This window comes from Ranitomeya imitator, chromosome 6 (genome assembly GCF_032444005.1).
Source record: "Ranitomeya imitator isolate aRanImi1 chromosome 6, aRanImi1.pri, whole genome shotgun sequence".
NCBI classification, from domain to species: Eukaryota; Metazoa; Chordata; class Amphibia; order Anura; family Dendrobatidae; genus Ranitomeya; species Ranitomeya imitator.
The window spans coordinates 242,124,899-242,140,166 of NC_091287.1; the positions used below are offsets into that span (position 1 = coordinate 242,124,899).

At 41.5% G+C, this 15,268-nt stretch overlaps 1 protein-coding gene across 1 annotated transcript in view; it reads left to right on the forward strand.

Moving 5' to 3' along the window:
* Positions 1-15,268, forward strand: part of LOC138642403 (NFX1-type zinc finger-containing protein 1-like) — a 158,984-nt gene that overhangs the window by 131,950 nt on the left and 11,766 nt on the right. The window contains exons 19-21 of the mRNA XM_069730529.1: positions 978-1,123; positions 4,620-4,730; positions 12,892-12,987. Coding sequence (XP_069586630.1) covers positions 978-1,123; positions 4,620-4,730; positions 12,892-12,987 — 353 coding nt within the window. The remainder of the gene's footprint in view (positions 1-977; positions 1,124-4,619; positions 4,731-12,891; positions 12,988-15,268) is intronic.

Here is a 15,268-nt window from a genome sequence, read left to right on the forward strand (position 1 = left end):
ACGCTCATGATACACGACCATTTTCATTGGTAAAGTGGTGAAAATACTTTTGCGGCAACGCAAGTATTTGCCCGCACTTTTACCGAATATTAAAGATTTTATAAATTTTGCTCATGTTTCCAATCACAAATCCAATTGTACCATATTTGTGCTAAATTTATGTTTGACTGATCGTTTTCCGAACAAATTCGCTCATCTCTAGTGACATAGTCATAGCAGCCGGAGGTCAAATAATGACCTTTGGGCCTGCTAGCTACAGTGGCCTGTTAGACCCTGTTCATGAATTCTGCCAGTGTAAAACTGACAGGTCTACTGCATTGCAGGTCATGTAATCCAACAAATAAAAGTTAAAGTCACATAGAAGGACTAAGTAAAAAGTACAAAAAAAAATGCAAAAATATGCACTTGTTGAAGTTCTTGTGCATTTCATAGAGGCACTACAGTAGCAGTAGTTTTGCTGTGGGAGATAATTTTGCCTGGTTTGCTTTGGCTATCAATATTTGCAAATAACAGAAAAATTTGATGTGTTAATAATAATAATCTTTATTTTTATATAGCGCTAACATATTCCGCAGCGCTTTACATTTTGCACACATTATCATTGCTGTCCCCGATGGGGCTCACAATCTAAATTCCCTATCAGTATGTCTTTGGAATGTGGGAGGAAACCGGAGTACCCGGAGGAAACCCACGCAAACACGGAGAGAACATACAAACTCTTTGCAGATGTTGTCCTGGGTGGGATTAGAACCCAGGACCCCAGCGCTGCAAGGCTGCTGTGCTAACCACTGCGCCACCGTGCTGCCCGTGTGTTCCTATGTGATACATGTTCTTCATACATTTTAGGACATTTTAGTGAATCTGTGCCATTTATTAGTTTCTAAATTTAAAACTGAATGTACCTTAGTAGTATTTCAAGAGCAGACCAAAATAATAAGCTAACTGATGTGTATCTTTTTGAAAAAAAAAATGTATAGGTGCAGCGAAATACAGGAAACTTCTACAAGTTGTTCAACCAAGAATTGTCATTGTTGAAGAGGCTGCTGAGGTTTTGGAAGCACACATTATTACAACACTGAGTAGTAGATGCCAGCACCTTATCCTAATTGGAGACCATCAGCAAGTATGTTTTCAAGTGTATTAACTGTAATTTTGCATTTGATACAGCACTACACTACAAAATAGCATTATTTGTTTAGTTAAACAATTGAAGAACCTAGACAAGAAATTCTGAAAGCAAATGTTCTCAGTGTTTGGCAATGTATACTGAACATCCATTTTATTAAAGATATCTGCTCTTTCAGTATCAGAGTTACCCTGCATGGGAACTTTATACACGAGACCAAATTTTCATGATCTTAAAATCAAGATCAGAGCGTCTTCGAACAAGCAATGATCATAGGTGCTAGACTAGCCAGGGTTATTATTTCAGAAACAGACAACCTTGTGGGGTTTTCTTATGCATCTGGGTATCATACATTTTTCTATTAAGCATGTTGCCCAAGCACTTCTGAATGATCTTTAGAGGCACATTGCTGATGTGGGGGATTAGGGCGATTGTTCTTGAGCTGGCACAGTTCCTGGTATCACCTTTCTTCAGCAGTGGGATGAAAACTGATCTTTTCCACTTATTTGACTATGTGCAGGTCTTCCAGATCATCTGTCATAGTACTGTAAATGTCACTTTTTGAACTGTTTTGAGCAGCTCTGCAAGAATACCATCAATACCAGGTGCTTTGTTGTTTAGCAGCTGCCTCGGTGCCAAATCCACTTCAGGTCTGGTTCTCGTTCCTCTTGGCACCCTCTTTCCTCATGATGGTCAATGCTGCTGCTGGCATATAATTCCTATGTGTATTTTTTGTCTCTGCTTGATGTTCTGCTTGTCACTAGTTTTATTCCATTCACAGTCTTTAGTAATTGTTTAGGTTGCTAAGAAATGCTTCTTCACTTGTTTCACCAAAGACAAATCATTTCCTGATGTGGCTTCTTCGAGGTTCATGCACTCAAGAAGTTGTTCTTGTCTTTCATGGCTTTTCTATGAAAGTAGCATTGAATCGCCTCACTCTGAGTTTGTTCTCATGACAGACCTGCACAAGCTGGTCCTCCACTTCATTCCACTCCCTAAGACCATGTCTGATGACCACTCCTCCATCATATCCTTGAAGTTGCCCATAATTTAGACTATGTCCTTTCTTGGGAGTCTTGTCAGGTGCCTTGGACCTGAACGTAGAAGTCCTCAGTGTTTTGCTCTGATTTGTCTACTGTTGGTGCATATCCTTGGATGATGGTCACATTTCCATCTAATGTGGTTGCACACCCATAAATTTGATGTACTGCTGGCATTTTACACATTCTGAAATATTTTTGTTGGCCACAATGACATATGCTTTCTCATTTTTGTCTCATTGCCATAGTAATAATTGGTGTAGTCTTCTGAACTGAAATCTCCAGATCTAATCCAGTGCAATTCACTGACTCCCACTAGGTCCACACTTGTTTCCATTCCCATCTTTATAATATCCAACCTTCTAATGTTTATCCCTCTCACATTCCACTTTATGATATTATATTATTATGTACTTCACAGGTAGCTTTTTTCATCATTGACTACACCAGCAATTGGGCCTCCATCTGGATTTCCTTCTCTTGTGTCATACTTGTCTTAATTACTTTGAATGTGTCCTCAATGGAAATGAGTGGATGAAGCAAAGTTCGAATTTACCTGTTTGTGCATTTTTTTCCTGGGAAATTGGATTTGGAGAGAAGCTATTCTCCATGCATTTAATGTCCCTTATTATGCTATGGTTTCTCTGTTCTGCTTCCTACTCAGTGTTGGCATAAAAGAGTATAATGAGAGCAATTTGGGTATGATTTTCCCTCAGAGCCTTGGGCTCCGGACAGCAGTCCAAATTGACCTCATTATTATCTGCCCTTTACTGCATCAGTAGTACAGCAATTCCGCGTGCCCACAAAAGGGTCCCACAGTCCGACATTTGCCCCTTCAATCCATTTCCCTTCTCTCTTATTCTTTGACTATACTGTATATATAAATAGGAAAGACAAGACTTCTAAACAGACTGCAAAAACATTGCCTGGTCAAAACTATCCTGTTGCACATTTCTTGATGTGAGGGTCGGAATTTAGTAGAAGCAGCATGTATCAATTAACCCTTCCTATCAAATGTCAACAGTTCAGACTGGATGCAGTGGAATAATGGTGCAGGGAATGTTTTCCTGTCACATTCTGAATACTTTGGTACCTGTGGATGAATCTATTGGATAATAGGGCTTACCTAAGCATTGTGGCTGAAGAAGTTAATTATTTTATGTAGCTGTTAGCTAAATGGCAGAAAGATAGTTTTGGTAGAACAATGCACCATGCCACAAAGCTCATGTAGTCTTGGACTGTTTCCAAGAAGGCAAACAGTTTTTCTTACTTCCTCAAACATCACAGGCCTTAATTCTATAGAACATTTCTGGGCCAAAGTAGAAAAGACTGTTCTGCATTTTTCAGTACAACCATCTAATTTCTGGCAATTATATGACTTGGGTCAATATCATCCAGTTGAATCAATGCCACAATGAAACACTGCAAAATGGGTGTCTGCAAAAAAGCATCTATTCAGTGTAGATTGTAGCACATGAATCCTCAAACTAAGGCCGGGATCACACTGCGTCCTGGCAGTTCGTTAGATGGACTACGTTACATAACATAAACGCGGTGTAACGTAGTCCGTTATAGCCGCCATAGACTGCAATGTCAGACGCATCGCTAGCGCATGCCCACAATGGGCGTGCACTAGCCATGTGCCGTCATTGAGTAACATACCCGGAGATGTGGGCTGCAGTGTTTCCGGGTCCGTCACTGCTAGCGCAGATAGAGCTAGCAGCTGCTCTATCTGCACTAGCGATGTGCCAAAGTCGGCACTTGCGTTACAGCAGCCCGTTTAACGTATGTGTTGAACGGGCTACTGTAACGCAGTGTGAACCCGGCCTAAGAAATGAGAGTTCTATCCTGGATGCACTTGCAGTGAGCTTTTTTATAGTAACGGCAGCAAAAACTGTAGAAATTGTTGATTAATTTATAGCTGTCAAGAAACATCTATAAAGTTAAACTTGCTGTGGGTGCGATATGTGCTCACCTTACAGCCTTTTCCAAACTAGATTTCAGGGGAGGAGGCTGCACAAGGCTGAATTCACCAAGTAGATGATGCAGCGTGTGATAAGGTTTGGAGCCTTGGAAAATCAGTATCAGCCTGAAAGGTCAGAACAATGTTAGCGTAATAGGGCACCATCATTTTTTACTCTTCTTCTGTATTTATAAAAAAAAAACTTAAGTTAAGGTAGGTGTCTCTATAATATTTATTGCGCTTAGCATCATCATATTCTCCAGTGCTTTACTGACATTATCTTCGCTGTCCCAATAGGTACCCAATATCATAGAAGAACAGCAGTGAGAATGTTGGCCTCTCTTCATCACTTAGATTAAAAATGTTAACATGTTTCTATTACATGCCAGATATTTAAAAAAGACGCACACTTTCATAGTTGTAATAACATGATATAATATGTTATGTAATTTATTATTTTATTCATCATTAAATATATATTTCTATGCAGCTCCGTCCAGCAACAACTGTGTATGAACTGGCTAAAAATTTTAATTTGGAAGTTTCAATGTTTGAGAGGCTGATAAGAATGGGCATACCATACGTGCGCCTTAACTATCAAGTAAGTTCTATGTGAAAATATGGGATGTGAATAATAAGTAAAAAGGGTTTTCCCGAGTTTGTAAGTTATTCCCTATCCAACCGCTGGGATCTCCATTGTCCCCGAGAGCCAGGTCCCTGAAGAGCCCCGTGTGAATGGAGCAAAGGTCTATCATGCGCACTGCCACTCCATTCATTCTTTTGGGAGTTAAAACACTATCTCAGGTGGTCACATGAAAGAGTAACCTCATATTATTATTTCTCATAAATCAATGGTATATGTGAGATTAAGAAACGTTGTAATAAATCTTATTAGAGCAATCCATTTCTTTCTTCTCCTGAACTGATCATTCATTCAGATAGGAAACTGAACTGTGACATGTGTTCCAGGAGAACTTGCAGAAACTGGACCTGCTCCTATCAGGTTGCAGAAGCTTTTACCATGCACCATAAATTTACAATGCATGGGGTAAAATCACAGGACCAGGCACCGTAAATTTATGTTGCTTGGTTGTTCAATGGTTAAAGAGGAGATACTGTGTTTAATATTAGTTTTATTAACTATATTTATGTTTGTACTGCATGATAATATTTTAGTCCAGGTATTGCCTGTTTATAAGGTACAGCAAGGTGTGTGTGCTTTATGGCTGCGGAAATGCAGGGCAGTTAATTGACAAATGTCAATGTGCAGCTACACTTACCAGAATGGAGAGAATCACATTAGGTGGTCTGTGCTGCTGGTTTTCATTAGTGCCAACGTGTTTTGGCGCAAAACCTGCTCCTTTATATAGGTGAAAAAAGAATGAGCAAGGTACAGCAAATGCAAGCTTTATAAAGGTTAAAGGGATGGCAATAATAAAAAGAAATGCTCCCCAAGGGGTAGGGTGGAAAGACAGGACAAAAGTGAAGATACAGAGAATGTGGGATAGTCAATAAAGAGAAGAAAAAAAAGAGAAAAATTCAAAAGGAGGCAAGGAAAGAGAATGATCAGATCATGGTTAAAGAAAAAGTGTGAAAAGAGACTTTATGTATACAGTGAAAAATCTCAAAGTTGCAGAGTGTGCATTGTAACCGATTGGAAAAAAGACTGGATAGGAACAAAAGGATTAGAACTTGTCACTTATTGGAAGAAAGACTGTGGATAGGAACAAAAGGATTAGAATTTGTCACTTATTGGAAAAAAGACACTGGATAGGAATAAAAGGATTAGAACTTGTCACCGATTGGAAAAAAAACTGTGGCTAGGAGGCTAATGGTTGTAGCTAATTAAGGACTGGAGGTAAGATGAATTAGGGTGGAAAATTGAAGAAAAGTAAAAGGATATAGAATGTTCAATCAGAGGGGAATTAAAAGAATAACCCCTATGGAATAAAGGTGAAGTGAACAGTCAAGTGTGTTTGGATGGGTGGCTGGGAAGTGTCGCTTTGAGGTTTACTAAAGAAAAGTGGCGGGAGAGAAGAGACAGAATGAGAAACAGGGAAAATTGATTAGAATTTAAAATAAGAAAAAGGAACAATGGTGGAGAAAAAGTATAGTGCTTAATTGAAGAAATACAGTTTTAGAACATTGGGAGTAATAGAATAAGTAAAAAGTGCATAGGAAAGGATCGAGAGGAAAGGAAATGACATTGATAATAATGATGAGCAGGCAAAGTGGAAAGAAGTAGCCTCAGTGGAGAGTTTGTGCAGGATCTAACCTTTTAAAAAGTGATGAACGATCTTGGAATTTAATTATGAGGACCTAAATTATAGAGAGAAAAGAGATGAAACAACAAGGGTGTAGGAACGGCATTAATGAAATGGATATGCCTAAAAACAAGTTGCAATAACAATGATGCAGTGAAAAATATAGTAAACAACTAACTTAGATTTTAGAAGAACTTAAAACGAATTAAGGTAAAATCAAATAAAAATGAGTTAGTATTAAATTGAAAAAAATAATTTTGACAGCAGTAAAAGTACTTTTTGTGGTAGGTTGTGTACCTTTGCAAACCATGGAGAAATTATAAAAATATATTGAGATAAAAAACAGGACATTGTATGGTGAAATATAAAAACATTTACAAATATGAAGATATTAAATAACATATATAGACTTATATAATGATATAGAAAAGGTAAAAAGGCTCAAGTACATTTTTCCACCTACAAAGAATGGAGAGGTCTGTAATTTGTATTGTAAGCATACTTCAACTGTGAGAGACAAAATCTTAAAAAACAAACAAACAGAAAATCACATTGTATGACTTTTACATACCGTATATACTCGTGTACAAGCCGAGTTTTTCAGCACATTCTTTTATGCTGAAAACGCCCCCCACAGCTTACACATGAGTCACGGTACAGAAAGTCAGGGGGGAGGGGGGCTGCAGAGCAGCAGGTGCCAGGAGGCGGCGCACACTTCATACTCACCTACCTGTGCGCCCTTGGTGCTGGCACTGAACCTCGTTCCGGCGCATGCCTGCAGCTCTTCCTGTGCTCAGCAGTCATGTGGTACCTCTCATTATGGTGATGAATATGGACGCATCTCCACTCCCATAGGCGCCGCTGAACTGAACTAGATGCAGTGGCAGCACCCAGGGCCCGCACATAGGTGGGTATGATGTTTTTTTTCAATAGGAAATATGCACACAGGGATAGCGAATAAGGAGGCATGCATACAGGGACAGAACGGGGGAGGCATGCATACAGGAACTGAACGGGGGAGGCATGCATACAGGGACAGAACGGGGGAGGCATGCATACAGGAACTGAACGGGGGAGGCATGCATACAGGGACAGAACGGGGGAGGCATGCATACAGGGGCAGGGACGGGGAGGCACTCATACCAGGACAGGGAAGAGGGAGGCATGCATACAATGACAGGGAGAGGGGAGGCATGCAGACAGGGGCAGGGATGGGGAGGCATTCATACCAGGGCAGGAAAGTGGGAGGCCATGCATAACAGGACAGGGATGAGGGGACAATGCATACCCGGCTTACACTTGAGTCAATAAGCTTACCCAGTTTTCCGTGGCAAAAGTAGGTGCCTCGGCTTATACCCGGGTCGGCTTATACTCGAGTATATACGGTAATTAAATTTCATTTTATTGCATGAAATAAGTATTTGATCACCTACCAACCAGCATGAATTCTGGCTATCACAGTCCTGTTAGTTTTTCTTGAATCCCTTAGTGAGCGAGCCAATTTTGACTTTAAAGTGAACCTGTCAGCAAGATTGTGCTGAGTAACCTACAGACGCTGTCAGCTTGGTGCCGTTATACTGATTAAAATGATACCTTGGCTGATGAAATCCGTCTTGTGGTTGTTTAATCTTTAGTTGTAGTTTTCAGTTATTGAGATTCTCATGCTCCCAGGGCAGCCTGTGGGGGGGTCTTCATGTGGTGCTCTGCTTAGATATTAATATGTATGGCTTATGGCAGGTCACTGATAACTCAGTAATAGCATGATAACGTGGATAATATGCATATTTTCATTTTCTTTAGACATATAGTTTTGTTTAAGAAAATGTTTTTCTATTTTTTTTTCAAACAATAGATAGATGCTACTGCGTAGACACCATTTTAGCAGAGAAAAAAATTAGGCATCATTAAAATGGCGCCAGCAGCGCCTGCGCAGTGGCATCTATCAGAACGTGATAGATGCTACTGAGCAGGTGTCTCCGTCGGTGCAATTTTGGAAGATAAGAAAAAAAATTAGGCTCCATCAAGATGACGCCTGTGGCGCCTGCACAGTAGCATCTATCATAACGTGATAGATGCTACTGTATTATGCAGGTGCTGGGATGCAGTATCACAAATGCTGCAGAGTAGGGGCTGACTATATTTAATTAGTCAACAGTTGGGAACTCCACGCAGGGAGATTGCAGGGTAAAAGGGTACAAAATTAAACTGAATAACCGTTTTTTTAACTAACAGTCTCTGATTAACAGTTCACATATCTGGCTCCAGATCAGGCTCCACAGCCTGTCACTCGCTCAAGGTCCCCTTGGTAGCAGGAAGCTGGCAGCGGTTGGTGTAATATCTGCTGGTGTCCTCACCCAGCACACGGTCCTACTTCTGGCAGGAGCGAGCGGTCTCCGGTTTTACCCGCTGAGCCCCTATTACATACAGTTAGGTCCATATATATTTGGACAGAGACAACATTTTTCTAATTTTGGTTATAGACATTACCACAATGAATTTTAAACAAAACAATTCAGATGCAGTTGAAGTTCAGACTTTCAGCTTTCATTTGAGGGTATGCACATTAAAATTGGATGAAGGGTTTAGGAGTTTCAGCTCCTTAACATGTGCCACCCTGTTTTTAAAGGGACCAAAAGTAATTGGACAATTGACTCCAAGGCTATTTCATGGACAGGTGTGGGGAATCCCTTTCTTATGTCATTCTCAATTAAGCAGATAAAAGGCCTGGAGTTGATTTGAGGTGTGGTGCTTGCATTTGGAAGGTTTTGCTGTGAAGTAAACATGCGGTCAAAGGAGCTCTCCATGTAAGTGAAACAAGCCATCCTTAAGCTGCGAAAACAGAAAAAACCCATCCGAGAAATTGCTACAATATTAGGAGTGGCAAAATCTACAATTTGGTACATCTTGAGAAAAAAAGAAAGCACTGGTGAATTCATCAATGCAAAAAGACTTGGGTGCCCACGGAAGACAACAGTGGTGGATGATCGCAGAATAATCTCCATGGTGAAGAGAAACCCCTTCACAACAGCCAACCAAGTGAACAACACTCTCCAGGAGGTAGGTGTATCAATATCCAAATCTACCATAAAGAGAAGACTGCATGAAAGTAAATACAGAGGGTTCACTGCAAGGTGCAAGCCCCTCATAAGCATCAAGAATAAAAAGGCTAGACTGGACTTTGCTAAAAAACATCTAAAAAAGCCAGCACAGTTCTGGAAGAACATTCTTTGGACAGATGAAACCAAGATCAACCTCTACCAGTATGATGGAAAGAGAAAAGTATGGCGAAGGCGTGGTACAGCTCATGATCCAAAGCATACCACATCATCTGTAAAACACGGCGGAGGCAGTGTGATCGCTTGGGCATGCATGGCTTCCAGTGGCACTGGGTCACTAGTGTTTATTGATGATGTGACACAGGACAGAAGCAGCCGAATGAATTCTGATGTATTCAGAGACATACTGTGTGCTCAGATCCAGCAAAATGCAGCCAAACTGATTGGTCGTCGTTTCATACTACAGATGGACAATGACCCAAAACATAAAGCCAAAGCAACCCGGGAGTTTATTAAAGCAAATAAGTGGAATATTCTTGAATGGCCTAGTCAGTCACCTGATCTCAACACAATTGAGCATGCATTTCACTTGTTAAAGACTAAACTTCAGATAGAAAGGCCCACAAACAAACAGCAACTGAAAACCACCGCAGTGTAGGCCTGGCACAGCATCAAAAAGGAGGAAACACAGCGTCTGGTGATGTCCATGAGTTCAAGACTTCAGGCAGTCATTGCCAACAAAGGGCTTTCAACCAAGTACTAAAAATTAACATTTTATTTAAAATTATTGAATCTGTCCAATTACTTTTGGTCCCTTTAAAAACAGGATGGCACATGTTAAGGAGCTGAAACTTCTAAACCCTTCCTCCAGTTTTAATGTGGATACCCTCAAATGAAAGCTGAAAGTCTGTACTTCAACTGCGTCTGAATTGTTTTGTTTAAAATTCATTGTGGTAATGTCTATAACCAAAATTAGAAAAATATTGTCTCTGTCCAAATATATATGGACCTAACTGTATATCTGCGGAGCAAAAGAATAGAGCTCTCTGCAGGGTTCCTCTCGGTGCGCGCCTCTTTGAATAGCTGCCGTCACCTGAAGGACTGCACTGCAATGCTCTGCCCGGCGTGCGCCTCTCTGGATGTCAGACAATACCTGGATATGTGAAATGCAATGCTCCGTCGATCGCATTCTCCCCTGTGCACCCGCCGGTATAGGCGAGTCCCTCATGATGCAGCCCTTCCTCTGCACGCCGCAGCCTGCCGCTCCCCTCAGCTGCGGTCTGCACCCTTCTGGTGTTCTGGACACCCCTCTAGTTCCCGCGCCACCCCTTTTACCTCACCCCAACTGGACATGCCCCCTTCACCCTGGTTACTGGCTCACTGTGGCTGCAATCTCGTTCCCCCAGGAACAGGACCCTGCGTTTCAGCAGCCCAGTCCCCCCTTTTACACTGCTGCAGAGGCGCAGCTGCAGGCGCCATTTTGGAAGAGAATAAAATATTGGGCTCCATCAAGATGACGCCGGTTGCGCCTGCGCAATAGCATCTATTGGAAAGATGCTACTGTGCAGGCGCCGCCGGCACCATCTTGATGAAGGCTACATTTTTTTTACATTCATCGGGCAGGCGCCTGTGGCGGTGCCTGCGCTGTAGCATGACGAGGTGTATAATATGCATATTTTCCATACGAGTACAAGATTTTCACTATATCCTGTAATACTGATTGCAGGTTGAAATCTACCTAGTGCTAGCTACCTTTGCAAGTCCACTAATGGACTAGCAAATAATATAAAAAAGCGACATAATGATATTTTTCAGTACATTTTGCTGCGTAGCAAAGTATGTCTTCACCCACTCAGTATCCCTCAATACGGTGCAGTATATTTGTGTTCCTTCCAGGTCAGATAAAGATTCACTTAGTTGTCCAGGACCGGTTTGACACATTGTCTGTAGCCCACAACACACCTATGGGAATCTCGCCGGCGTCAGCTCTTTTTAATGCCACTGCAGGTACTCACCGTCAATGAAGAATCCCCTTGTATATGAGTCACAATGTGTGTCGCTGTAATTATTTGTCTCTGTACTCCGGCTGTTAGATAGAAACTAGCTTCTGTTACATGACTCTGCACTTTCCCTTTTGATTCTCTGTCTCAGCACACTTTGACTTGTGGCCTGTAGCTATAATACTTCCTATTACTTCAATAACTCTCTCGCAACTGACTAACAGGACTACCTTCTGGTACACAGTGCCCATATAATTCTTCCCCACCTGGGCTGCCACTAGTTGTTAACCCTGTCATAAGCTATCAAGCTGCTTGCAGACTAGTGACAGTAAAATCACATAACTATGTCACATAAAAACAGCAAATCCATACAGTAACGTTAGAGAAGTTTTCAGAAAGGGGGATGGAACTTTTCCACCTTAACATAGATGCTGACACCTCCAACGATGGCTGAAATTAGCATCTAAGTGCTTTTCCCCTCAGCTGTGATTGGCTCTCCTTAAAATGACAAGTTTAATTGAGCATAAGCTTGTTGATAACATATTTAGATAAAAAGAAAACTAATCATGGCTGATGTGGCACTTGGTGGAAATGCTTTGTCTGTCGACTGATGTGTGTAAGTGCTTTCACTTGGCATTACAAACTACGGTAGTTTTAGTAGGTAAAATTGTTATGCTCGAGTGACTTCATGCTTGCTATTTATTATATTTTTGTAGTGCAAAACAAATGAAAAATAGTAATTCTGGCGTTCACCGGGTAGGCTAAATAAAAAGCTAGTAATATAGTTTGGAACTTAGAGAAGTCAATGTGTGTTTTTTTTCCCATAAATAAGAAGTTATAATGTAAAAAGGTTTATATACATTTTTTACATGGATTTTATTTTTCTGAAACATTTTTTGTCACTTAGGCCAGAGTCACATTAGCGTATGGCATCCGATACTAGCGCATTGAAGGTGATATGCTAATGACAGTTGGTTCCTCTTCTGCTCCAATCCTCTCACATCAGAGAATCGGTGCCGAGGAGACTGAGAAAGTAATTTCTCCATCGCCTCTGTTGCCAGCCTGCACGAGAATTGCACTGCACTCAGGTAACATCCAAGTGCAGTGCAATGTTTCACATGCACCCATAGACTTATGATCTGAATTTTGCATGCAATCGCCACATACTGCCTTTTTCTTCAGTCCGATCTTGACACAATCGGAGCTGGAAAAAAAAATGCAGATGAGCTCACAATCATAGAATAACACTGGTCCAAATGCAATCCGCTTTTTTTTATCGGATTGCATTAGTCTTTGAGCTATTCGCAAGTGTGAGTGAGCCTTTAGTCTTACAAGGGCGTCAACTGCTACTTTACAAGGTTACTATATTGGTATATTCCTACTTTTTGAAAGGTATTCTATTTTATGCATTAGTCAAACTATATTAATTTTTCTTTTCGCAGCATCGAATGAGGCCAGAAATAGCAAAGCTACTAACACCACACATTTATGACAAACTGGAAAATCATGAATCTGTACATAAATATGACAACATGAAGGTAATATTTTGCTTTTTTCATAATAATCAAGAAAACTAACAATTTTTAAGATCCTGCTTAACCCTGTGCCCTTCAGACTCAAGGACAGATAAAGGGTTAAAATCTAGGGGGTGAAAGCAATCATCTCTTGGGCACACACAGGGGTCCAATTTTATGGCTCAAAAGAAACATCCGGTTTATTAAATGTCCATAAACCATCCAGCTTAACAAACAAAAACAGCCTCTTCTGGGTACAAAAGGTATAACAGCACCAAAACAGAAAATATACAGTCCATAAATAAAGCATGGACCTTCACTCAGCCTCTGGCAGACACTGAGCCACACAAACAAGATGTCACAATTAATTTTTAGTTTCGTGGCAGCTCTGGTTCTGTTATAATTTAAATATGACTTTTTTCCCTTTATGGGCCTGCAAGGGTTAATGTCAGTTTTCTTGCTGGAAATTGTTTTGTTGCTGGTCAGCTGATGTGGGTGGTGACCACTCCCACCATTCTTTAAATAGTCACATGACGCATCAGCTAACTGTTGGTAATAGTTATTCTATGAAGACCAGCCTAGGAGTTTGGAGCTCCCTGGTGCCAGTGGTTTATCTGCTACTTCTGTGGAGTTACATTTCCTTATTCCTTGTCCTTTGCTGTGTGGAGCATGGCAGCGGAGGCTGGAGCCACGTTTCTTGTTCTCTTTCCTTGCCTGTCTCATGCTTTTCACTACCCTCTGTGTTTATACTATCTGTACTATCTGTAGTGGTGAGGCTAGCATCGTTCCTGGCTGGTGCAGTAGCCAGGGTATAGTGAGGTTACAGGGACTAGGCACGTGACGGCTGTGAGGGGAAAGACCCACATAGGGCGTTAAGTGAGCATAGGGATAGGCACAGGTTGTGGTTAAGAGGTGCCCCATCCCTTGATCCGTACTGTTAGGGCTTTCCTCTCCCTTTTTCCATCCCATTGTTGGTATTTGTTGTGTCTTCTGCTGTACCTACCAGTGTGGGTCATGATACAAGGTCTTTTCACCTTGCACATGCATCATTAATGATATAGCTGAACTTCCTCATATCTGCCTATATCACGTCCTGGAGTGGGGATATGTGAGCAGCCAGTCCCATCCATCTCTCTCACTGCATTTAAACCTGGCTCTGGGCACAAAGTATTGACTCTCTACATGCTGGAGCCTGCTTGTCCAGGCTCACATCACTGTGGTTACCAACCTTGATGATACATTGCTCCCCTCGAGGACATGTCCAGCGGCCAACTTACATTCTCCCACTCTTCCCAAGTGGGGGGGCATTGCACCTTCCACTATCATTCAGTGGACCCTCGACCAGCATTTCTATGTAGTTTCCTGGGCCTATGCACTACATGGAAGCTAAAATCTGGAAGTGCTCAGAATCACCTGGTCACTCAGGCTTTGTTCCCCTTCTTCTCCCACATCCACCTCAGCAGGGCATGGTTTAACACTAACCTAAACTTCTTGCCCAATACGTAGTATCTTAGTGTCCAATGCCTACTTGATGGCTAAAGTCTCCTTCTCCATGATGGAATAGATTTTCTCACATGGAGATAGTTTCCAACTCAGCCGCTCTCTCAGCTTCTTGAGACCACTTGGCTATAGCTGGCTTTGAACCAATAGGGAGAACTATCAGAGGTGCCGCTATTATGGCAAATTTTGGGATGAACCAATGGTAGTAGCCGACAATGCCCAAAAACGTACTGACCTGCTTCTGTGAGAGTGGTTTCGCCAATTCTGGATTGTGTCAACCTTATTCACTTGGGGTTTACTCTCGCCTCTTCTTTCTACATAGCCCAAGTACTTGGCTTCTTCCATCCCCATGGCACATTTCTTTTGGTTAATGGGAAAACTCTGCCTTCCTTAAAGCATCAAATATTGCCTGGACTTTGCCTAGATGACTTCTCCAATCCTGGCTTAAGACCACGATATCATCCAAGTAGGATGCTGCGTACTTCTTGTGGAGAGCTAGGATTCGATCCATGGCTCTCTGATAGGTGGCTGGAGCTCCTTTTAACCCAAACGGCATCCTGACATACTGGAAACAACTGTCTATCATTGTCAAATCTGTCTTCTCCTTGGCATCTTTGGATAGAGGAATCTGTCAATATCCTTCCGTGAAGTCCAGAGTGTTAATATATGTTAATATACCTGGCTGGCTCTAGCCTGTTAATGAGCTCGTCGACACAGGGCATTGTATATGTGTCATATTTTGAGACTTCATTCAGCTTCAGGTAGTGAATGAAAAAAAATCCATAGGTCCCAACAATCTCAAATA